Here is a 27,248-nt window from a genome sequence, read left to right as displayed (position 1 = left end):
TTTTATTTCAGTTTGTTTTAGTTACGTCCGAAGAAACAGCAGTTTAAATCACGGCTCTAGTTTACAAATCAAAATGGTTACTCAGTGAAAACAAAACAAAAGCTAGAGAGAGGGGGAGTGGTGGGAGTTTAACCCGGGAAAGTGAGTCTGTGAGGCGGCAGTGATGCTTGATCCCTCCCGCCTCCTCTCACTTTACCTCAGAGTCTCTGCCAACTTCATCACAGGTTATTTCACCTTTTTCACTCCAAGTTAGTTTTAATTTTCGCTCAAAACTTTTCCCACAGCGTGGATGTAAGGTAATTATACACAATTTTGATTTGTTTATTCAATATTAAAATGCTAGTGCAAATAATACATACTTGCCAACTTTTCAAAATTCTCATGAGGGAGAAAAGTGCATGAAAGACATTTTCAATTGGCCGAGGGTCTGATGCGCGGTTGAAATGATAAAAACAGTGGATCCCAATTAATTGCAAACACATTTTTTGTGAATGTTTAGTGAAAAAGTGATTTTTATTCTTGCATATGAAAATCCTCAAGTGAGCGAACACTGTACAGTTCTGTGTATGAGTCAATTTCACAGAAAACATATTTTTTTTGTCCAGATGTGTTTTGTTTACATTTTGAGATTTCTAAAACCTTTTTATGGTCTCATATGATAAAACATTATCAGTTCTACCTTGCATTTCAAAATTTGACTACTTTGGTTCATAAATGTGTATTTTGTAGCAAATTTTAGGGTCGAAAATGAGCAAAAATGGCTGTCTCACTGAAAAGAGACTTTTTTTCAGACATGATTCTTAATGTTAGACAAAGGTGGAATTGAAACTTTTTCATGTTCAACGACAAGACTGTGGAAACCACAATGGACATATGATGTCACAAATTGAAAATGCCATTAAGAAAAGATATTTTTTCGATGTTTTGTTAATTTTTGTACCTGTCCCAGAGGTTTGTGTCAATTCTGTTACCGTGATTAATCACATAACAAAAATAAATGCTCCCAAAAACTATTATTGAAATTATTTGTTGCCAAGGATCTACATATTCTCACCTTTTATATGGATGGCAGAATGAACTGAATCTGAGAATATTTACTTAAAAAGTTCAGTTTTGGTAAGTAGTCTATGCATGACTAATTTTTTTGTCAATCCTGTTACCCTGTCTAAACGGGGTGTGCAGTAACTTAACCAAATATTAAGTTGCCATACATAAGAAGCAAACCGGGAGACTACCAGGAGCAATAGAGTTTAATAAATAATGGTGGATGAATTCTTATGTTGCATCATGTTTGTTTGAAAAGGCACATTTAGGTATGTTCAACTTCTACAGTAATTGAAAGTATAAATTTTGTTTTTCCTTATACAATTTTCTATTTATTCTAATGCAGATGATTAAATTTAGAATGACATTTTTAGGTTTTATGTTTTGGCTTTTTGTCAGTTAAGAATCATTGAATTTACTATAGGGGCTCAGAGTTGCATGTTGACCATTAAATTGGCTTGAATTTGTTAAACATGACAAGTTTTTTCTTGTGTGTTTGCTTGCCATTTTAGTGCAATTTTTAAGTCAGAAAACCCCAGAACCCAGGAGCTTCAGGGGGCTTCGCCCCCCTTGTCCCCCCACCAGGGCGCTGCCCTGGACCAGCTGGGGGCCTGTGGCCCCCAGACCCCCGGCTAAAATTTTCAGATAATTTCACCAGCCCCAAATCACATCCCTGAATATCAAATCAAATATACTCAGACAAGAAACCATTCAGACAGTAGACCTACAACATTTATATCTGCATCAGACAGTCCGTCACTATTTACCCAGTCCAGGAAAGTCCGTACAGGGTTACTGTGGGAGGCAGTTCAGTGCATAGATGGCAGACGGTACAAAACTCTTCCTAAAACATGCCCGTCTCCATCTTAAAGTCCTATACCTGCGACCAGATGGGAGCAGTGTGAAAAGTGGGTAAAGAGGGTGATTGTGGTCTTCAATTATTGACACTGCGAGGCATGTGACAGCTTTGAGGTTGAGCTCAGTAAGGTTGCGTGTGGGGTGGTGAATGATTTTGGATGCTGTGTGTGTGATTTTTGTCAAATTGTTTCTGTTGGAGGTGGAGAGCATATTATAGAAGCAGGGTGAACAGTACAATAGAATAGGCTGGATGATGCTGGAGTACAGAAGGGACAGGAGATGAGGGGCGACAGAGAGAGCACTGAGCTTGCGGATGACATAGAGCCTTTGTTGAGACCTCTTGTGGATGTTAGTGATGTGTTGATCAAATGTCAGCTTATTGTCTATAGTGAGTCCCAGGTACTTGAAATGGCTGACCTGTTCAACCTTCTGATTATGGATGAGGGTGGAGGGCAGAACAGTGGTGTCTGAATTGTGAAATACCATTTCCTTTGTTTTTGCCACATTGAGTTCCAGAAAGTTATCTGTGCACCACTGGGTAAAAAGAGAGATGGATGATTGGTAGGCCGTGATGGAGTCATTGTCGCTCAGCAAATCTAGGATGGCAGTGTCGTCAGAATATTTAAAGTATGTGGTGACGGGTGAGGGACTGTTTATTACTAAAACTTTCATCAGTTAAATCATTCTGCAAATAAATCACTGACCAACATCCAAGAGCAATGCTCAAAACTTTATTATGTCATAAAATCAGGATTCAGGACAGAATTGAGGAGAGACACGTCTAACTCCGTCAGCAGAAATGGAAAGGAGTAAATGCAGATAAATCCAAAAGTAATACAAGAAACTGTAACTGCTTTCATCATATAATGAGGATTGAACTTGATTATCATCCTGTAATAGTGCATCATTTTTTGTAAATTTGCTCCAAATCAGAAGAGAGAGAGAAAAACATGACCTGCACCAAACATCCGGAAATAAATTCTGAAAAATTTGGTAAATTCTATGGGAATTAACTTTATAAATCTTTTGCACACCCAGTCATGCAGTAATTAAGGCTATACTGATGTGTGTATTGTGTGCTGTTGGTTCTGCAACGTTCTCTCTCAGCGGTAGAAGATGAGCACCGCCGCCTCGGTCACCTGCTTACTGGCGCTTGAGCCTGTGTGAGTGCCGTAACCGACCCAGTCGAAAGCAGTGAAATCTCCACACTGCCTCGGAGACTCTTCAGGAAAATATCCACCTTCTTCAATACAGAACTACACACACACCAGCTTTACATTTAATACATGGACTATTGAGTGTGTGTAATCATTCTGGATCCTTTGAGTTTGTTTTTCCTCTTCTGCTTTTTTTTTTCATGGAAGCTAAATAATCATCATATTGTGATCTTCTGACATTAAATGAGGTGATATCATGACTAATTATGTACATTCCAGTTTTCTACCCTTCGCAACTTCATGATACATCAACTTTTTCACCAAATAATGATAAAGTGTATGGTTTTAAAAATTATGGCCCCTCCAGGTGATCCGGATGTATGAATTGATTCTACAGCACTTACAGCAAGAAACAGCCCTGACAGACACCATAAACATGATTCACTTGTGTTTGTAAATTACTTCCAGGCTGATTCTCTTATTTTTACAAATTATTTCTCGCATTTGATTCAGTTGCGTGTGTAAATGATTCCAAATTGATTAATTTACATGTATAAATGACTCCTCAGGTGAAGTGGTGCTTTAGTCGTGGTGTCTGTGAATGTTGCCTTTAAATGTGGACAGAATAAGGATCTCATGGGGCAGATATCTTCCTAAAGAGACAGACTTTATCTCAGAAACACCCTGGAGCTTCAATAATATTAATTAGAGCCTCATAAATACCAGTCTCCTGGTTTAAAGTCTTCTTTTAATCGCTGTGTGAACAGAACAGATTTAATTCTCACGTGTTCAGTGTGGCAGGCTTTGGGTTTGAGTCCTGAGCAGATTGCCGTCGCTGCCCTTTCCGTGTTTATCGCTCGGAATGTGATGAATCCAGGTTCAGAATACCCTGGAGAGACATTAAGATATTTATTTTAATTCATTAAAATATACAGTGGAAAATAATGACCTTTAATCCCTAGGGTTTATGAATAAATATGAATATTCCATTAAATTAAGAAGTGTCCCCATGTCCTCCCTCCAGTCCTAACAGCCTATTTACAAAAATATTAGCTAAATTAGCTAGTTATTTAAATAACTGCTGATAAACTAGCTAAATCTGTCAGAATACAATGTTACCATGGCAACAACCATCTAATATTTGTGATGTTAAAGCAAAACATTTCGAACAGAGCATTTGTTTTAGTGCTGCATTATTTTCACATACTTTCTAGTTTGATGGTTTGGGAGGCAATGGTCTGGTTGTCATGGTAACCAGGAAAATTTCACTGAGAGTCTTAATGCTTTGCTATCGAGCTAACAGTCTGCACTAAACAAAATATCTCACAATATGTAATACTCTGATATATTTCTGTGCTTCCTGTTGAGTGCAGTATTGTGGTGGTTCGAAGCTTAGCCCAACTGGCATGTAAATCATTCTTCCTGCTAAAGCTATGCTAGAAAACACCACTTCCTTAATATAACATACTTCTTCATGTGTTTAGTTCATAGCCTGCTGCTGTTTGACAATTAACTGAAAATGTGATGAAGGGCAGTAAAATGTATTTCTTGGAAAATAAATTGTGGTTCTCATCAGTCGGGGTGCAACTTGTGTCCCCATTGTGGATTTTTATTTTCTATACCCACCTCTGCTGAGGGGTCCGTACAGGTTAAGGTTGGATTTGGTGTCTCCAACATCGTACACTACAGGAACAGCGGGGCCGTGGTTAGCAGGACAGCTTCTGACATTGTACTTCACTGTGAATCGCTGGAAACCAGAGAATACTGAATTAATGTAAGTATTAGAAATATACTGTGATATAAATTCATGGGAAATATATATAGTTATATAACTGTTAGACAAACATTGTTTATATAAACATTATTATCCAAGTTTTAGATTAATGCTATATAAGGTTAAATAAAGTGTTAAGTGAGTGTTAAATGAAGGTTAAATGCATGTGTGGGGAGCCTAAGAGCCTTAGAGGAATGTTAGATGAACGTGAGACTGGTGTTGGATTAGAGTTAGATTAGCATCAGAAGACATTACATCAGAGCTAATGGCAACAGGACACAACATTTCTAAAGTGAACCGTCCAGGAATGAATGTTCTGTTACCTTGAAGAGATTGTAGAAGTTTCCTCCGTAGTTCTTGAGGAATCTGTTCTCCGTGTGGTAGCGCAGGAATGATGTTGGTTTCCAATGATCCACTCGCTCGTTATTTGGAACGTGCCACACTGCCACGTCTTCCGCTGCGATGTCATAATACCCAGGATTCTGTGGGATAAAGTACAAAGACGAGGAAGAAGAATCTTCTCATCATGTCAGAATTTCCTCATAACGATGGAAGATATTTGTATTTAACATTAAGTGTATTTATGGAACTCACTGTTGTTACCTCGCCTGGGACGGAGTCCACCAGGCGGTGAGGTATTGGTTTCAGTGGGGTTTCTTTGTTTTGTTTTGTTTTGTTTTTTGTCAACGATATTACGGGAAAACAGCTGGAACAATCTTCATTTAACTTTCAGCATAGAAGGCCATTGGTCTCAAATAGAACCTCCAACTTTTTGGGGGTCATTTGGTCAAGGTCAAGGTTTTTGTGGTTACTGTCTCATATAGAGGCGGTAGCTACTATGTCATCATGCTGTAAGAATGTAAGAGTGTAACAATCGTGCACTGCGCATCACCAGAACGGGGAACTGTGATCTCACTTTATCGTTGTGTTGTAAGAATGAGTGTAACAATAGCACACTGCGCATGCGCACAAGTATTACAGTTATTACCTCACCTGGGACGGAGTCAACCGAGGGCGAGGTATTGTTTTCAGTCGGGTTTCTTTGTTAACGATATTACGGGAGAATGGCTGGACCAATCTTCATGAAACTTTCAGGATATATGGGCATTGGTCTCATATAGACCCGCCAACAGTTTAAGGGTCATCTGGTCAAGGCCACAGTGACCAAAAAGTTTTAAAAAAAAAAAAGCTCTGACCTCAGACTGCAGGAGCAGTGCCTCAGAAAGACTCCTCCCACAAACACTGATTGGATCACTACCTGGCTCGTTTGCATATGCAGTGCTGTCATTGGATGGTTTCTTGGTTCATTTACATCCGCAAGGAAGGGGTTTTGTCCATGCCCACTTTTAAACCCCATTGATGATAACTTCACTGCTGTGATTTGTTATAAATTAATTATAAATAAATGGACGAGACTAAAGAAATCACTTTCAGACATGTTTATGCTTCTTACAGAGGGAAAATGTGTTCCACTGAGCTCTAGCGCCGGGCCATTTCTGTGAAATAAGAGTTTGGGTCATGGCGACAGTGTGTGTATGTCAGCCTCGGTTCGAAGGTTTCAGTTTTGAAAACTGTAAGAGTAGAATAATATAAAGTACAGACAGGGCCGGAGTGGGCCCTGTTTTCAGTCCGGGAGTTTAATTCACATTCAGGCCACTTTGAAATGGAGGAGGAATTTGAGTACATTAAAAATGATAAAACAAATAACTGTTCTTTCACAATGCTTTTTATTTGGTTTAAATTCAGGTAAGCTTCACTTCACTTCACTTTAACAATATAGGTTATAATTCAAATTAACATAAAACGAAAGATAAAAATTAAGAATAAAAGTTGTTTGTACAGTTATTTAACCAATCAAACTGCTGGTGTTCTACTGTAGCTTCACTACACATATTTAGGATGTTAAAACATCAAAAGCCTCTTCAGCAAAGCACTTCTCTCTGCAAGTTTGTTGATGACAATGTCATTATCAATGGACATTAGAATTTCCTTTTCAGCATACATTAGCATGAATGCCTCAAGGAGCTCCTGTGACATTGAGCTTCATAGCCTAGTTTTTACACATTTTAAGGCAGAGAAACTCCGCTCACACGCAACCTGAGTGGTTGAAAGGGTCAACAGAAACTTATATGCCAGCCCGATTACATAGTAAGCATCTGTGAGGAGATAGTATTGTGTGAGGGTCAAGTAAACACAGATAACACAGTTTTTGCAAGCAGAGCATGTCCTGCTCTCCAGCTCAAATTCTGGCTCCATGTATGAAAGTCCACTACCCTCCTCATCTATCTGCGTGACCTCTCTTCCTGTCCTGACAACATAATCCTCCAGAGGAGACCTTTTCAGTCTCTCCCACTGGGATGCCAGGCTATACAGCTCGTCATGCAATCTACTAACAGTTGCTCTGGCCCGGGTGTGGGAATGAACTTTTACGTCGGGGGCGAAATCCAGCTGACTGCCACTCCAAATAGCAAAGCAGCGAGTATGGCTGATTGTTTCGCGTTATTTAAGACGAATTACACAACACATTTTTAGTCACATAGTCTTAAAATAACGAAAGCACCCATCTCGCGTGCATTTGAACCAATGCTTGTGCATTACATGCCGCATACGCCTCGAAAATAATGGCAAATCAACAATGCTGGGTACTCAGCAACCGGCAGATAAAGCGTGAGGGCGCATTAGGCAACTCAAAAATGGTTAAATGAAATGTAGGTTAAAGCAAGTGTTCGATTCTGCTTAGAATATTGGCATACGCATACACCTCTTCTAAGTTATATATTTAACAACAATTATTTAACATCAAATATGACTTCTAGGCCTATGTGTGCATAACCACAATGTGTGCACGCCTGTGGAAATGCACGGTGTGACAGCGAGATGAAATAGGCTGGATGAGGAAATAACGCGCAACAGCACATTTGGGACCTCGTCTCGTCTCGTCTCGTCTCGTCTCGTCTTCTTCCGCTTTATCCAGGACCGGATCGCGGAGGCAGCAGTCTAAGCAGGGAAGCCCAAACTTCCCTTTCCCCAGACACCTCGGCCAGCTCCTCGGGAAGAACACCGAGGCGTTCCCAGGCCAGCCGAGAGACATAGTCCCTCCAGCGTGTCCTGGGTCTTCCCCGGGGCCTCCCCCCAGGGGGACATGCCTGGAACACCTCCCCAAGGAGGCGTCCAGGAGGCATCCGAAAAAGATGCCCAAGCCACCTCAGCTGATTCCTCTCGATGTGGAGCAGCAGCGGCTCTACTCCGAGCTCCTCCTGAGTGACTGTGCTTCTCACCCTATCTCTAAGGGAGCGCCCAGCCACCCTGCGAAGGAAACTCATTTCGGCCGCTTGTATCCGCGATCTTGTCCTTTCGGTCATTACCCAAAGCTCATGACCATAGGTGAGAGTCGGAACGTAGATCGACCGGTAAATTGAGAGCTTCGCCTTTTGGCTCAGCTCCTTCTTCACCACGACGGACCGGTAAAGCGACCGCATCACTGCGGAAGCTGCACCGATCCGCCTGTTGATCTCACGCTCCATCCTTCCCTCACTCGTGAACAAGATCCCGAGATACTTAAACTCCTCCACTTGAGGCAGAACTTCTCCACCAACCTGGAGAGGGCAAGCCACCCTTTTCCGGTTGAGAACCATGGCCTCGGACTTGGAGGTGCTGATTCTCATCCCAGCCGCTTCACACTCGACTGCAAACCGCCCCAGTGCATGCTGAAGGTCCTGGTTTGAAGAAGCCAACAGGACAACATCATCCGCAAAAAGCAGAGATGAAATCCTGTGGTTCCCAAACAGGATTCCTTCTGGCCCCTGGCTGTGCCTAGAAATTCTGTCCATAAAAATTATGAACAGAACTGGTGACAAAGGGCAGCCCTGCCGGAGTCCAACATGCACTGGGAACAGGTCTGACTTACTGCCGGCAATGCAAACCAGACTCCTGCTCCGTTCGTACAGGGACCGGACAGCCCTTAGCAAAGAGCCCCGAACCCCATACTCCTGAAGCACCCCCCACAGAATACTACAGGGGACACGGTCGAATGCCTTCTCCAGATCCACAAAGCACATGTGGACTGGTTGGGCAAACTCCCATGAACCCTCGAGCACCCTATGAAGGGTATAGAGCTGGTCCAGTGTTCCACGACCAGGACGAAAACTGCATTGTTCCTCCTGGATCCGAGGTTCGACTATTGGTCGAATTCTCCTCTCCAGTACCCTGGAGTAAACCTTCCCTGGGAGGCTGAGAAGTGTGATTCCCCTATAATTGGGGCACACTCTCCGGTCCCCTTTCTTAAAAAGAGGGACCTCCACCCCAGTCTGCCACTCCAGAGGCACTGTCCCTGACCGCCACGCGATGTTGCAGAGGCGTGTCAACCAAGACAGCCCCACAACATCCAGAGACTTGAGATACTCAGGGCGGATCTCATCCACCCCCGGTGCCTTGCCACCGAGGAGCTTGCAAACCACCTCAGTGACTTCGGCTTGGGTAATGGACGAGTCCACCTCTGAGTCATCAGCCTCAGTCTCCTCAGTGGAAGACATGACGGTGGGATTGAGGAGATCCTCAAAGTATTCCTTCCACCGCCCGACAATGTCCCCAGTCGAGGTCAACAGCTCCCCACCCGCACTGTAAACAGTGTTGGCAGAGTACTGCTTCCCCCTCCTGAGGCGCCGGACGGTTTGCCAGAATTTCTTCGAGGCCGACCGATAGTCCTTCTCCATGGCCTCCCCGAACTCCTCCCAGTTCCGAGTTTTTGCCTCCACAACTGCCCGAGCTGCAGCACGCCTGGCCTGCCGATACCCGTCAGCTGCCTCGGGAGTCCTGGAGGTTAACATGGCCCGATAGGACTCCTTCTTCAGCTTGATGGCATCCCTTACTTCCGGTGTCCACCACCGGGTTCGGGGATTGCCGCCACGACAGGCACCGGAGACCTTGCGGCCACAGCTCCGAACAGCTGCGTCCACAATGGAGGTAGAGAACATGGTCCACTCAGACTCAATGTCCCCCGCCTCCCTCGGAAGCTGGGAAAAGCTCTCCCGGAGGTGGGAGTTAAAGACCTCCCCAACAGAGTGCTTGGCCAGACGTTCCCAGCAGACCCTCACCATACGTTTGGGCCTGCCAGGTCTGTCCAGCTTCCTCCTCCGCCAGTGGATCCAACTCACCACCAGGTGGTGATCAGTTGACAGCTCAGCCCCTCTCTTCACCCGAGTGTCCAAGACATAGGGCCGGAGATCAGATGAAACGACTACAAAGTCTATCATTGACCTCCGACCTAAGGTGTCCTGGTGCCACGTGCACTTATGGACACCCCTATGCTCGAACATGGTGTTCGTTATGGACAAACCATGACTAGCACAGAAGTCCAATAACAAAACACCACTCGGGTTCAGATCGGGGAGGCCGTTCCTCCCAACCACGCCCCTCCAGGTGTCACTGTCATCTCCCACGTGAGCATTGAAGTCCCCCAGTAACCCAATGGAGTCCCCAGTCTGAGCACTCCTCAGTACCTCTCCCAGGGACTCCAAGAAGGCCGGATACTCTATACTGCCATTTGGGCCGTAGGCACAAACAACAGCAAGAGCCCTCTCCCCAATCCGAAGGCGCAGAGAGGCGACCCTCTCGTTCACTGGGGTAAACTCCAACACATGGCGGCTGAGCTGGGGAGCTATAAGCAAGCCCACACCAGCCCGCCGCCGCTCACCACGGGCGACTCCAGAGAAGTGGAGAGTCCAGCCCCTCTCGAGGAGCTGGGTTCCAGAGCCCAAGCTGTGCGTGGAGGTGAGCCCGATTATCTCTAGCCGGTACCTCTCAACCTCCCGCACAAGCTCAGGCTCTTTCCCCCCCAGCAAAGTGACATTCCATGTCCCAACAGCCAGCCGCTGTGTCCGGGGATCAGGTTGTCGAGGCCCCTGCCTTCGACTGCCACCCAATCCACATTGCACCAGTCCCCTACTGCTACCTCTGTGGGTGGTGAACCCACAGGAGGTCGGGCCCACGTCACCTCTTCGGGCTGAGCCCGGCCGGGCCCCATGGGCAAAGGCCCGGCCACCAGGCGCTCGCATACGAGCCCCAACCCCGGGCCTGGCTCCAGGGTGGGGCCCCGGCTGCGTCATCCCGGGCGACGTCACGGTCCTCGGATTTTTCTCCATAGGGGTTTTGGTGAACTGCTCTTAGTCTGGCCTGTCACCTAGGACCTGTCTGCCTTGGGAAACCCTGACAGGGGCATAATGCCCCCGACAACATAGCTCCTAGGATCATTCAAGCACACAAACCCCTCCACCACAATAAGGTGGCAGTTCTAGGAGGGGACATTTGGGACCTGTTCATCTAAAATTGTTAATAATGTAAAGCAATGTCCGGTTCTTCTTAGAATTAAGACATACACCACATCTATACCGTGTGAATTGCGAGATTTCACATGACATCAAAAAGCTGAATTGACATCGCAAACTATCGACACATTATAGGCCTAGCATAGACTGATAAAATCGACAAACAGGGTTATCATACTCCATATCTTTCGTAACCTACCAGCTGGTCTTGAGAACATATCTGTCAATTTGGCACATTTTGCTGCCACCTGCTTCCTTTTTTTAAGCTTCGCCCTTTCGGTTCCACCTGGCCTCTTTCTGCCCTCCATCACTGATGCGCGCTGTTTCGCACCAATGTTGTTTAAGTTCCCCGCAATACAGAGGAGGAGTCTTGGACCAAACCAACTGCAATAGAGGGGAGGGGAGAATTTCCTTATTTGGTAGCGCCTATTTAATCTGCTGCGATGCTGTCGGCGTCTGGGCTGCCATGTGAAAATGCAGAGTGCAGTTGAATTGATGATTAATGCAAGAATAAGATCAGTGACCAAAATTAGTGAAAATTATTTTCCCCATGCTCCAAGCAGGCCACCATTGATGGTTTGGGCCGGGGATGGTCCCGGCTAAATATAGGGCCACCCCGGCATTGAGTACAGACACTTGGTATATTTTACTTCTGTGATATTTTTCTTAAATTGTTCATTTTTGGTTTACCCTTCATTTATGTGGCTACTGCCTCATAGTGTAAATATATATGCAAGGCCGGATTAACTATATGGGCCTGCGGCACAGTGCCCAGGGGCACAGTGCCCAGGGGCACTAACCACTCACAGCCAGTGGGGGGGCACCACATGACAGAAACTTTAAAAATATTTTTCGTGAATGTTTGTACACTTAAAATGGTTATACACTTGACATTGTTAAATAGTCATATATAATTCATTATGAACACTAATTTCATAAGAACAACAACAATAATCATAATTCTGAGCAAGAGTGGCCTGTGACCATTAAGCCCCCTTTCCTCAACCTGTCAGTTGAGCCAGTCCACCTACGGTGAAATGTATCATTTTTTTAAAAACCGCGGTAGAAATGAAAAATGGACAGACATCAATTGAGTGGTTGTGCGAAGAGAAAATTAAAAAAAGAGACTCCAGGCGTGTAGCTGCAATTAAAAATGTTCCAGTGTTAGATCGTTTTTTTAATAAAAACATCGACAACTGCTGTCACTACCAGCGCTGAAGCCGGGGAGGAGGATATGTGCGAAGCCACTTTAAGCCAGGTAGAGATCAGTTCACACCATGGTGACGAGAAGGAAGACAAGGGTGTTATGGATGTCAACCCAGCGCAGCCGACGCCAGTAGAACACTTCTCTATTTCAACTGATCCTGCGCTATGGGGAAAACATGTCAAGGTTCATACAGAACAGATACTCTTTGAATTGATATACATATGTACATTGTACATCTGAATATGCCGTACTGGATTTTATTTGAATTTATATTTCGAATTGAGACATTTGAATATGTTGCCTAGATCGATGCTATTTTAATTGATACACATTTTGAATTGACACATTTGAATATGCTGTATTGTATATAGATGGATGCTGTTTAAATTGCTGATACCGTTTGACTTGATACACATTTTGAATTGAGACATTTTAATATGGATAGAATAGAGTATGGATGCTTTGAAGGTTTTTATTGAGACATACAAATATATGCTGCTCATTTTTGAATAAGACATTTCAGTATGCCTACATGCATATCGTTGGTTGTTTTCAGTGAATTTGATGGGCTGATGTAGCCTACTTAATAAATTTTCATTGAGGAAGAATGACCTTGTTTATGTGTACTATTGTTTATGTATATGCTACTATTTTTGACAGCAAAGGGCAAGGTTTGTGAGTGTGTGCAGGAGGTTACTGAACGCGTGCGCACAGGATGGTGGTGGTGGTGGGGGGGGCACTTGAGGCATAGTGCCCAGGGGCACCGCATTGGTTTAATACGGCACTGTATATATGCTATATTTACTGTCTGGACATGGGATCAGAAAACAATTTTATTTATAAGCAGTAGCCACATGTACCCATAGGGTACCTATTTTTTTTTTCGTGATATCTTCCTTCATATTCATCATAAGTGCTACCAGCTGAGGTTTGTTTTGCCTGGCAACACTTATTATTGTAAATTTTATCATACTTTAATGATATTTATTCCATATTCTCATTTGTTTAGGTTTGTGTGTTTTCTTTCTTTTGATTTGGACCTTGAAGTCATCACTGGTTGCAGCTTCTGCAGTGCCGAATGTGACGGTGTTACTCCACGATCCGTCTCCCTCAGGTACCTGTGGACTTCCACCCTGCTGACTGGACCAGCGATCACCTTTACATTAGAGTTAGATAAACGTTACAGGAACATTAGATCAAGGTTAGATGAACATTAGATAAATGTTAAAGGAGGGTTAGTTCAAGGTTAGATAAATGTTAGATGAGCATTAGATGAAGGTGAGAAGAACATTAGAACATTGAGGAATTTTAGATGAAGGTTAGATGAACATGAGATAAACGTTAAAGGAGGTTGAGACGAACATTAGATAAATGTTAGAGGAGCATTAGACAAACATTAGATAAATGTTAGAGGAGCGTGTGACAGCGAGGGTGTGGTCGAGCATCGGCTGTGAACGCCAAGGAATCAGGTCGAACCAGCAGGTAACATGTGACGAGTTACACCTGTGTCTAATTCCTGGCTGTCCATGAATGTGTGTCTGTGTGTCTTTCAGATGGCCAGTAGAGAGGTCATTCTGCAACCTCTGCATGTGTGTAAATGTATTCAGTGCTGCTTGAAAGTTTGTGAACCCTTTAGAATTTTCTATATTTCTGCATAAATATGACCTAAAACATCATCAGATTTTCACACAAGTCCTAAAAGTAGATAAAGAGAACTCACTTAAACAAATGAGACAAAAATATTATACTTGGTCATTTATTTATTGAGGAAAATGATCCAATATTACATATTTGTGAGTGGCAAAAGTATGTGAACTTTTGCTTTAAGTATCTGGTGTGACTCCCTTGTGCAGAAATAGCTGCAACTAAACATTTCCGGTAACTGTTGATCAGTTCTGCACACTGGCTTGGAGGAATTTTAGCCCATTCCTCTGTACAGAACAGCTTCAACTCTGGGATGTTGGTGGGTTTCTTCACATGAACTGCTCGCTTCAGGTCCTTCCACAACATTTCGATTGGATTAAGGTCAGGACTTTGACTTGGCCATTCCAGAACATGAACTTTATTCTTCTTTAACCATTCTTTGGTAGAACAACTTGTGTCCTTAGGGTCGTTGTCTTACTGCATGACCCACCTTCTCTTGAGATTCAGTTCATGGACAGATGTCCTGACATTTTCCTTTAGAATTTGCTGGTATAATTCAGAATTCATTGTTCCATCAATGATGGCAAGCCATCCTGGCCCAGATGTAGCAAAACAGGCCCAAACCATGATACTACCACCTCCATGTTTCACAGATGGGATAAGGTTCTTATGCTGGAATGCAGTGTTTTACTTTCTCCAAACATAACGCTTCTCATTTAAACCAAAAAGTTTTATTTTGGTCTCATCTGTCCACAAAACATTTTTCCAATAGCCTTCTGTCTTGTCCACATGATCTTTAGCAAACTGCAGACGAGCAGCAATGTTCTTTTTGGAGAGCAGTGGCTTTCTCCCTGCAACCCTGCCATGCACACCATTGTTGTTCAGTGTTCTCCTGATGGTGGACTCATGAACATTAACATTAGCCAATGTGAGAGAGGCCTTCAGTTGCTTAGAAGTTACCCTGGGGTCCTTTGTGACCTCTCCGACTATTACACACCTTGCTCTTGGAGTGATCTTTGTTGGTCGACCACTCCTGGGGAGGGTAACAATGGTCTTGAATTTCCTCCGTTTGTACGCAATCTGTCTGACTGTGGATTGGTGGAGTCCAAACTCTTTAGAGATGGTTTTGTAACCTTTTCCAGCCTGATGAGCATCAGCAATGCTTTTTCTGAGGTCCTCAGAAATCTCCTTTGTTCGTGCCATGATACACTTCCACAAACGTGCTGTGAAGATCAGACTTTGATAGATCCCTGTTCTTTCAATAAAACAGGGTGCCCACTCACACCTGATTGTCATCCCATTGAAACACCTGACTCTAATTTCACCTTCAAATTAACTGCTAATCCTAGAGGTTCACATAGGTTTGCCACTCATAGATATGTAATATTGGATCATTTTCCTCAATACATAAAAGACCAAGAATAATATTTATCTCATTTGTTTGACTGGGTTCTCTTTATCCACTTTTAGGACTTGTGTGAAAATCTGATTGTTTTAGGTCATATTTATGCAGAAATATAGAAAATTCTAAAGGGTTCACAAACTTTCCAGCACCACGGTAAATATTAAAATTAAAAGTGCACCTTGGATTGTAGTGCCTGTCTCCAGTTCCTCATTATTCCACCTCAGGGAAGTGTGACAGTGTTAGATGGAAGTTAGACGAACATGAGATAAAAGTTAGAGAAATGTTCGATGAAGGTTAGATGAACATTAAGAAGAAGAAACCTTTATTTGTCACATGAACACTTCAAGCACAATGAAATTCATCCTCTGCATTTAACCCATCTGAAGCAGTGAACACACATCTCGCACTCTAACATTAGTTAAATGTTAGAGGAGCATTAGACAAACATTAGATAAATGTTCGAGGACAGATAGATGAAAGTTAAATAAAAATTAGACAAATGTTAGAGGAGCATGAGATGAACATTTAATAAATGTTAGAGGAGCGTGAGATGAAGGTTAGACAAACATTCGAGGAACATTAGATGAAGGTGAGATGAATGTTAGAGAAGTTTTGGATGAAGGTTAGATAAAAGTAACCCTCTCTGACGTGCTGAAGCCTCCCTACACATCCAGGTACTCTGCGTTATGTTTTATTGTTGTGATGGGTTGATGAGTGGGGAGAGAATGAAGCACCGGAGACGGGGGTTCTGGATTGTGGCTGAGACTTGTCGACACTTTATTGGCTGCTGGCTCCACCACCCATTCAGATCAATATACAAAAAAAATTTTTTCCCTATAGAAATAATATTCATGTGCTTGAATGAATGAATGAATGAACCTACGGTCTCAAAATAATACTCCAAGACTGAAAATAACACATTATGTCACATGCACATTAACTAAGGCATTCAAAATATATGACGTGGTGAGAAAATAACTTAAATGACATAAAACAACTGATTGAAAGAATATTTCACCCAACACTATTCCCGTGGAATGTGTGCTCTACTCACGGCACAAAAAGCTAGCCAACCTTACTGCCAACATATTTTTCATAAAGATATTAATGTGTTTGCTTCTCAAACCTACACCAAATTGTAGATAACCATCTTAATTAACACTTTGATGAACAAATAGATTAGAGGGCCGATTTTTAGTTGAATTATTTTAAAGGAGTTACGCAGAACCATGGCCTCTCTTTTTGTTTATAAATGCCTTGAGACCTCAAGAATGGCATAGAAATAGTTTTAAGCATTAATAATAAATCTAATATTGTAATTTTTATGATTAAAATGATTCATATAGGTAGCAGTCTGAGTGAATGACCTTGACATCTGCGACGTCACTGCAGGAAGGCTATCGGTCTCATTGCCATTTTTGCTATTCTAAAACACAGAGCTGACTGCAACTTTGAGCTTCCATTTTGAGCTAATTTATCGCCATGCCACGTAGATGTGTTGCTGGCGGGTGCAGCAACACGACAGAAGATGGATTTACGTTGCATTAATGGCCCAAGAATGTTCAAACTGCAAAGATTTGGATGCGTTTTGCGAGAATTTCACGAGCACATTGAGCACCTCTGAAGTGGTCTCTCCTCTGCTCTGCACATTTTACTGAAGACTCGTACGACACCTCTGATCTGTTGAGGAGTGTTGGCTATAAGCCCGTATTGAAAGAGGGTGCAGTACCAACAATTAAGGGAAAAGAAAACTACAAGAAAAGGAAAGTAAGTTCAGTTGCACCAGTTCTCCCAGAGTGTGAGCTGAGGGTTGTTGCTAAAACCGAGGATGGAATGGGACGGGATGGAACGGGGCATATCACTTGAGCAGTGACCTCCCCGTGGTTGTTGCTAAAACCGGTGGCGTCCCGTCCCATCCCGGGTTTTAGTAATTGCCTGAGCCGAGCAGTAATAACGGAGTAATCAGTATGGAGAAGATGGAGAATGAGTGGAGCAGCCGTCTGATTTCTCCACTGGATATGCTTGCCTCAGCAACAATATCTTGCCCTTGCGTGGAAGAAGCGAATGAACGGAGAACTGAACAAACAACTGAAAGTCAGATTGTTTCAAAACAATCGGCCACAAGGTCGGCCTTCAAGAAGTGAGAGCACTGATGGGTAAGACCGACTCTCATTTGGATACAAAACAACAAAAACAACAACACTCGTTTACCTGCATTTAGATTAATACATGTAACTTGTATTGTGTATTTCAGTTACCGGTATAAGATTATTTAATTTGCTTCAGAATGTGATTCTCAGTTCAGCTGATTATTTAATTAGCCTTTTATGTTTCATCAGTGAAAATGCATGCATGCACATGTATGTTGCATAAGTTATAACACCTATCCTGTTTTAATGAGAATCAACCCACAATCAATGAAGTCAAATCAGTCTTAGTTGAGCAAGTCGGTGACGGTATTTCTTACTTTCACCATAAATTATTTATATGACTTTATCTTTTGCTGTAAAAGGCCTCGACCCTAAAATCGGTTACCGCAGTGACGTCACGCACTCAGGGCTGGCTGGCTCAGCGGGGCAGCTCGAATTCCAACTTTGCGGTCGATTTTTAACTCAAAAATATATATATTTTGAATCCCCATTTATGCAGTGTACAAGAGTCAAGGATGGAGAGACTATCCACTCAGAAATGTATTTAAAAATAAAGGTTTTGCGTATCTCCTTTAAGATTATGCCGACTGCCACTACCATTGCTTACCTTTCAGATCAATATACAAAAACATTTAACCAAGATGCCGTCCCACACAACAGGAATCGCCGAACTACAGTCTCAAAAAATACAGATCAAAAAATTACACAATATTCCACACTGTAGTGCAGAGTGAGGCTCTGACACTGTTCGGAATTTTCTTTAATGAAATGTCAGCTTGTTTAGCACGTACCTTCATTGACTTTAAATTTTTCCTTGAGCTCTTTGCAGCTTTGGGGAGTGGAATATTCCATTTCTGCAGAAATAAATATGGGTTTACACCATTGTGTTTTATTCTACATGAATTAAACTCTGAATTAATTGGGACACATACGGTACCTACTGCAACACAGAACATGTTTTTGCAGCCAAGTGGTTTCTTGTGTTTTATTACAGTTTAAACAACATAGATCCCAAATGGAAGTAAATAAGGAGCTGAATGTATGGGGAAATGATTGACAGCTCACTCTGTGCATTTTGAGGGTCACGTTTTGAAACCTGACAGTGCTGTAAATCATTAATACATGGTGTGTATAGAGTGTGCAATTAAAGCAATAAGGATTTGGGGCTTTTATACATCACTAAACTTTTAATAATACCAGTGTTTTGGTGTTTATCCATCATTTTTAACAAAACCCTTCAGCTCTGCCCTTTACTGACTCGCTTAGTTTACATTTTAGGGATGTTTCATTCCACACTCACACTGCAGGGTCACAGCATTCTGTAGGACAGGTGAAGATACTCCTCCATCTCACCGTTACTGGCTAGAGACTTTAGAGAGAATTTGGTACTCGCTCAGGTCTGGCTTACTTTTCTTCTTCGATCACTGACATATTATATTTAATAAAAAATGTATTTGATTTATTTAATTCTCCCTTCACCCTTGGGTGAGCTTTGTGTATTTGTACAGTATACAGTCTGTATTCAATTGAAGAACTATTCTGCAATTTCTCTTTTTGCTTAAAATGTGTTTGTTAATTACTTAATTAATTAACTAACTAACTAACATGTTAGTTAATTAATTAACACATTAATCTTTTGGCATTCTTCCATGCAAGCTGCACTGTTGATCAGTCCCTAAAATTTGTCACCTCGTTATACACATACTAGTAAATACTTGCAGTGTGTGTATGTTCGAAATACCCGTCTGCAGTCTGCATTTTGCAGAATGATTTTCAAGATAGCACACTGTAAAAAATGTCCGTAGAATTAACAGTGAATTTATGTAAAATCATGACATAAAAAAACTGCAAATACAAAAACAATGAAGCAGTGTGTATAATTTACATCAATATACTGTAAAACTCCTAACCAAATACCACTGTTAATTTAACAGTAAGAATATGTTGAATTGATCATATTTTTTTGTAGAATTTACAAATTGTTGTAGTTTAAACACAGACAAACTGTAATACTAAAACAGAATGTGATAGTTAAAATTACATCATTGCCCTGTTAAAAAAATTAAAATATGCCCACCGTCGTGGCTCAGTCGACTAAGGCATCATACCATGAATCCGGGAACCCGGGTTCGATTCCGACCTGCGGTCATTTCCTGATCTGTCTCTGCACTGTCCTATCCAATAAAGGTGAAAAAAGCCCCCCAAAAATTCTAAAAAATATATATATCTGTCTAGTAGATCATTGCTTGTAACCATCATTTTGAATCATTGTTTATTGTACAATGAATATCCGTAAAATTAACAGTTATGTATTGATTATTGTACATTGAATACCTGTAAAATTGAACATTTTCAAACTGTTGTTTTTACAAGTGTTGATATTCCTTACCGTAAAGCCATATACACTGTCACTGTATTTTTTACGGTGAAAAAATGGCAACCACAGCTGCCAGTTTTTCACTGTAAATTTGACAAGATTTTTTTTTACAGAAGAAAAATTAAACAACCTGCAATTTTGCAGAATGAAAAAATCAGGGTCGGGATACAATGGTTCTCAATTTAGCAAACTAGCGGCGCTGTAAATAAACTGAAACCTGCGCCGCGCGAACCTGACGGCGTTTTCCAGGTCAAAGTTGAGCAATATTTACGTAATACTGATGAAAGGCGACGATAACCAAATAAGAGCAGTTGCCATTTTCCGATGTAAGCTTTCGTCACTTTTAATACCTGCCGGGAGGACCCGACAACTACCTTGGCAGTGTTCGGCAGTTTCCGCCATGCATCTCCCAGAATTCAATGCGGCACAACAAACATGGCTCCCAAGAAGAGGATTGTTTCTTCGGGGCAGGAGTCCGAAAAAAACGCCAAGAAAACAAGGATGATTTTGTTGTATCTCGGCAAAACCGGCAGCCAGTGTGACTCCAACAACAACAGCGACAGATCGCGGGTCCGCGAGGGGGACAAAAATGAAGACGGTTGCTGTTATAGTTGCATACATATATATTGGTAAATTGCATAGGTTTGTATATATTGTATTGTTGAATCATGCAAAATTGTAGTGATATTGTATCCCTTTTGAAGACAGCAACAGTATTTTACCTTTATTCATAGATACTTTTGAATATTTTGTTTTCTCATACCAAGCTACACTAATACATGTTTTGTGTACATATTCTAATTTTTTTTTACTAGTGCTGTCTTGCCTGTGGTGCAGACTAGCACAAAGTAAAACAGTTGCCCTGTAAGACAAAGCTCATAGGTTCAGTTCTGTAGCTCTCAGTTCTGCCATGATTAGTTTGTACCCAGTTCTCTGTTGTTAGTTTAAAGCAGTGAAGCCCCTGCAGTAGTTCTCAGTTCAGTTCATGACCTTGCACTTTAGAAGCCAGGCAAACACAATGAACCCAAACGTCTTTCCATTTGCCAGTTGGGTTTTATTCCTTAATGGCATCAATTCTTTGCATCATCGTGAGATGTAACAGAGTGTAGAATTGAAACCTTGCTTTCAATTTAAAACTATAGGTTGCAGATGCAAACACTATGAATGAAGTACATTTTGGGTAACAATCTATTGTTCAAGCTATAAACTTAATCTTGACAAAATACAACATGATGTGTAACATAAAAATGAATGTTTTGTTTCTTGAAGAACAATTGTGTTCTATTTTTTATTGTGGTGATACCTTTATTAGTATGTTGTGTGGAAGGATAATGTGTGGGCATGATAACTAGTACATTTATGAATTAGTAGCCTGTAGTGTCAGGGCAAGGGGGATGAAATACCTGTGGAGGTATCATGGAATGATAACTTTGCTGCAGAGAAGGATCTGTGAAGACTGAAATTAAAAATAGAGTGAGAGAACAAAGAATTACAGTAATGCTATGAGTTGTAAAGCTAGATATGATGTAATTAAAGGCATTATTAGGTTGAGAAGGGTGTAGTATGGAGGCTTGTGTATTTGCAGAAAATATTTCCAAATTGCAGAACAAAATTTTGACATTCTGCAATATTGCAGAACACTGGAAAAAAGTATTTCGACCACTGTATGTGTGTGTATATATATATATATATATACACACACACACACACACAGCAGCACAGGGGCTCCACAGGGTACAGTGCTCTCTCCTTTCCTCTTTACACATCTGACTTCAGACACAACACAGACAGCCGCCACCTCCAGAAGTTCTCAGATGATACAACCATCGTTGGACGTGTGTCAGAGGGGGACGATCTGGAGTACAGAGAGGTCATCACCAATTTTGTCGCCTGGTGCAAACTGAACCACCTGCGCATCAACGCCAACAAGACAAAGGAGGTGGTGATCGATTTCAGAAGGACGGTTCCTCAAATTGCACCAGTGAACATCCAGGGTTTGGACATTGAGATCGTGGAGGAGTACAAATACCTGGGTGTTCACCTTAACAACAAACTGGACTGGACTAACAACACAGGTGTCCTGTACAAGAAGGGCCAAAGATGTCTCCACCTCTTGAGAAGACTGAGGTCTTTTGGTGTGTGCAGGACACTGCTTAGGACTTTTTATGACTCTGTGGTAGCATCAGCGACTTTCTACGCTGTGGTCTGCTGGGGCTGTGGAAGTTCAGAGAGGGACAGGAAGAAACTTAAACTGGTCAGAAGGGCTGGCTCAGTCTTGGACTGTCCTCTGGACTCCATTGAGGTGGTGGGTGAGAGGAGGATGTTAGCCAAGCTGACCTCAATCATGGATAACCCCTTTCACCCCCTACATGAGGCTGTGGGGGCTTTAAGCAGCTCTTTTAGTAGTAGACTGCTACACCCACAGTGTAAGAAGGAGAGATACCACAGGTCATTCATACCTGCTGCTGTCAGACTGTATAACACCCACAACTTGTAACGTAGCACCAATAACCTGTTTGTCGTTATATTTGCACTACACTACATCACCACTACTACCTCTGCCATCTCTCATCGATGCAATTATGTGCAATAATATAGGACTTAAACTATTTTTATGCATACTTATATATATATATATATATATATATATATATATATATATATATATATATATATATACACCGTAAAATACCAAATAATAGCCGAGTTCCAATTAACCGCCGAGTTCCCTTTAACGGCCGGGTGTACGCGTGTGTTGTGACAAATAAAGTCCGGTTCCGAATACTCGCCGGGGTCTAAAAAAAAAAAAGCGTCCGAACGTTCTATCTAGAATCTTGAGGCCCAGCACTTTTCTGGTGTTTAAACGATTTTGCATTGCATAGTTTTCTACCGAAACAATATGAATGAATGAATGAATGAATGAATGAATGAATGAATGAATGAAATTATTTCTATAATACTGTTTACAACATTTTGTTACGTGATAATAAACATGCCATTTCAATGTTATAATCTTGGTCTACCGTAATATTTCTTGAGGAATGCAACTCCGTAACTTTTGACAGATGTCTTAGCCACCCCTTTGGGTATACCCAACGAAAGCCAGCGTGTGTGGTGACATTGAGGACTGCGGGTTTCCAAGGTTGGACTGCTGCTTCTGTTAAACGACCTAAATTGCCGAATGCATGCGTCAAAGCACACACTGAGTTTTATTAAAGACCTTAGTTATACCATTTCACTTGCCCTTACCCATTCGGATCTGGAAGACGCTTTACAAAAAAGGTGAGAGCGTTCTAACATGCATTTCAGTCTGCTCGCGGCCAATCTAATCCAAGGGCCCTTTTCAACAAGTAATCTGTCGTGCAAGTTGGGCAGAAGCACGCGTCAGGCAGGCAACATGTAGGCCTACAAGTCAGTAACCTATTCAACTAACTTTCATCCGAACTTTAAGTTTTCTACGGGGTCGAGCCACCGTACCAACTCACTCGGGGAATAGGCTCATATCGGCCAAATAGGGAGACGTCTTGGAGAGAAACGTGATGCAAGATGACAGTATGTAGCCACTGCAGGTCACTTATTTTTCAGCATAAGAAAAAACCCTTTGGTTTGACACTTCGCACCCTAATTATGTTGCTTCAACGTCGCGCCCTCCATGCAATTTCAGATTGACAGACATCGCGAAGCGCAAAGGGTGGAGGCTGCATGGGTGAGGGTGATAGCAAGTGACCATAACTTTGCAGAGTAATTAAATCACAGTGCTGCGCACAGACAATGGTGTGGTTTCTTGATTATTTTGTAAAGCATGCGCTTAACTAGTCATTAACAGGAAAAGGTGTGTGATTTATCCTTTATCCACCCCGACTGTGCCATGCGAAGATGCATTCTGCGTCTTCAAAATTCCCCGAAGTCGGCACCGTGCTATCTGTAATCTAACTCTAAACAAACTGTAAGTTATACTGGTTAAAAGTAGGCCTATCTGAGAATGATTTTTTTTCCCGTTTTGAGGTAGATTTTGGGGAAGGTGTTTGTGAAGAAGGAATTAATCGCCTGTTCCAAATAGCCGCCTAGTCTCTAATACGCGCCGGGTCTCTTACGTGATTGAGACAAATAATAGCCCGGGCTATTATTTGGTATTTTACGGTGTATATATATATATATATATATATATATATATATATATATATATATATATATATATATATATATATATATATATAGTGTGTGTGTGTGTGTGTGTGTGTGTACACACACAGAGTCTACCTGTAATGTGCAATTTTTCCGAGCCTCTCAATAAGGCAATTTTTCTATACTTTTTCATGGTAGATAATGCAAATAGCACTTTGTATTTAATCCTTTGTTTGTCTAATTTTTATTTCAGTTTTATTTGTTATCTGTTTGACATTTTCTTGCTGCTGTAACACGTGAATTTCCCCAATGTGGGATGAATAAAGTGAATCTAATCTCATCTCATTATCTCTAGCCGCTTTATCCTGTTCTACAGGGTCGCAGGCAAGCTGGAGCCTATCCCAGCTGACTACGGGCGAAAGGCGGGGTACACCCTGGACAAGTCGCCAGGTCATCACAGGGCTGACACATAGACACAGACAACCATTCACACTCACATTCACACCTACGGTCAATTTAGAGCCACCAGTTAACCTAACCTGCATTTCTTTGGACTGTGGGGGAAACCGGAGCACCCGGAGGAAACCCACGCGGACACGGGGAGAACATGCAAACTCCACACAGAAAGGCCCTTCCGGACCTTCTTGCTGTGAGGCGACAGCGCTAACCACTCCTACCTACCTATCTACCTATCTACATAAAATTAGGCAGTAATGCATACATCACACAATTACAGGGAATTATGTGGTTATGATCATTCAAGCTTCATATTCAAAGAGTCTTTCAATCCCATTTTGGTCAGTCATTTCTGTCCATAATTGAATGACAATTTTCTAGAGCTAAAACCAGTTCTGTGCAGAAAACTTAAAGAGGGTAGCTTATTCCAAAATATGAAGCCCTAGTAAACTAAGAATAATTAATTGAAATAGCACAAAACAAAAATGCAGACTGGACTTAATGATAAAAGCAATCTCAATATTTATTTATAGTCAACAGTAAAATAGAAAATGTTTCATCAAAGTTTTAAAACAACTATATAAAAAGGATAAAAAATGAAAGAAATGGTTGTATAAAACATAGTGAAATTGTTCTGAATTACGTCGTGTTCTGTATTTTTCTTCGCCTCAGTTTTTGACAAATATTGAGTTTTGCACCCATGGTTTCCTTAATCATCTTTTCTTCACTCCCTGGATGAAGTCTCTTAAAGTCTAAAAATAGATAAAGAGAAATAGCTTTATAAGTAAGTGTCATCTGTTCCTGTTTGTTATTTTTTAACTTGTTTGGTCAAATAAATTTTATGATCTAGGCAATTTCTGGGCATAGAGATTTGTTACATACTTTTTTGACACATTTTGGCACTCAAGATTTCAATTATATGACAAAGACTGGTTCATGCCTTTATGTGAGGAAAGCTGTGGGCAATACCCTCAAAAACCCATGTAAACATCTGGATATATAGACGACCATCTCATTTTAGACTGGAGGGAAACTCGAGCTGGATTACTTGGCACTCAATTTTGAAAAGCCACAAACACTGGGTACATGTTCATAACCCTTGGCTACAAAGGGCTACCACTTGTTTAGTTGATTTGTTTGATTGGGAATTGAATTGCATTAATTTGAACTTGCAACCTCGAGGCTTTTGATGGATTTAACACAGCATGGTTGCCCCCAGAGCCTCTGAGGCCCCATTCTTGTTTTATTTTTATGAAAAATGTAATTATGCACGTCCTTCTAATGTCGTTCAAGAAATTAGTTTCAAAGAAACATTCGACATGACTTCTCAATGCTTTTCAGCAGAGTTGCATCTTGTTTTTAACTATAGTATTTCTGTCAGTAAAGAAAAAACTATACGTACGTATGACAGCAGAAACTTTGTTTTCATCCAACATGGGTCTTTCAGTTTGATCCTTGAAGGCATTGGACTTCTTCCCCGTTACACTACAATTGGCCAGCTCATTTCTGGAAAACACTGCTTCACATATGGTATATGTAGTTTTCCTTAAATCTACTCTGCTCACATACTGTAAATTTGAAGCATTTACAGACACCCCAAATCCAAGGTCAACCTGGAAATATAAAAGAAAAAGAATTCAAATTCACATAATATTCCTGTTGGCTTGGTGTTTGTCACTCGCGTACATAACGGTAATGCAATCATAATTGGGAGATCTAGAAAGAGGTGCACAGAGTAGAAATTTCCGACCTTAGAATCAAATTGTCAGTTGTTAGCACTCTTGTCACACTGGAGGCCAAGCAGCTAGATGCTGCTATTAATAATTATCAATTCTTCAGCAATCAATCTAACTTCAAGTGAGATAGTACTGAAAAAAATTGTGAAAGTACTTCTCAAACTCCCTTTCAAACACTGAGTCTCAACACTATTTTCATATTTTAGAGATATATGATATCTTACCTGACCATTTGCATCAACTGGGTAGTCAAAAACTTTCTGCTGGCTAACTTGGGGCTGTGGCAGCTGCCTCAGTGGGGTTGCAGGCCGAGATGAAGTGGGCATCACTGCCAAAGACTGTGATGAGCAGAGAGTGTTCTGTGCTCAAACATGTACTGGTGGTATTGATATGAACTCTGTAAGGGGCTCCTGTCTTTCATTACTGGTAGCAGGGGAATGGGCTACTATCAATCTCTTCAAATCTTCCATCTTTTGAAGGATGTCGGGTAAACCTACAAAGAAATTAAATACAAAATAAACTATAATTGTGGCTAGTGCCAGGTGCACAGCAAGAATTAAAATATGTGTGAAAAAATAAAAATATGCATGCATGATTTTGATTATGCTTATAGTTTCAGTGAAGCAGTTAGTACCTATCTCTTTTGAGCATGAATACTAGATCTGGTCCAGTATAAATTCAAAACAAATCTATATAGTATATATAGCTTATATACCAATGCCACATTTTTACACCAAAATATTATGTACTTTTAATAGCATCAAAATTCAATAAATAGTTACATACCCTCGACGATACATAGGCTGTTTCTCAAAGCCTCCTTTTCCTCTTTAAGCCTCTTGACTTCTGACCACAGGGTAATTGTCTCCTCCGTATCACCATCATTGCTGGCTTGAGCACTACAGGAACTGGCCAATTCTCTAAAAAGGGTTTTCTATAATGACAATACACAAGATATATAATGTTTTGAACAACTTGATTAAATTTGCATT

General features: G+C 41.5%; 1 protein-coding gene across 1 annotated transcript; it reads right to left on the bottom strand.

Annotated features, from left to right (window-relative positions):
• Window positions 1-2,900: 2,900 nt before the first annotated feature.
• Window positions 2,901-26,582, bottom strand: LOC132882547 (intelectin-like). Its single transcript, XM_060915645.1, has 7 exons — window positions 26,481-26,582; window positions 25,923-26,133; window positions 13,404-13,519; window positions 5,157-5,315; window positions 4,686-4,806; window positions 3,845-3,948; window positions 2,901-3,158 (listed from the first exon to the last, which is right to left on the bottom strand). Exons 1-7 carry the CDS (start codon window positions 26,580-26,582, stop codon window positions 3,006-3,008), a joined length of 966 nt encoding a protein of 321 aa, XP_060771628.1. The 3' UTR covers window positions 2,901-3,005.
• Window positions 26,583-27,248: the final 666 nt, after the last annotated feature.

The sequence above is a fragment of the Neoarius graeffei genome, chromosome 3 (genome assembly GCF_027579695.1).
Source record: "Neoarius graeffei isolate fNeoGra1 chromosome 3, fNeoGra1.pri, whole genome shotgun sequence".
Classification (NCBI taxonomy): domain Eukaryota; kingdom Metazoa; phylum Chordata; class Actinopteri; order Siluriformes; family Ariidae; genus Neoarius; species Neoarius graeffei.
This window is presented reverse-complemented; position numbering and strand designations above follow the sequence as displayed.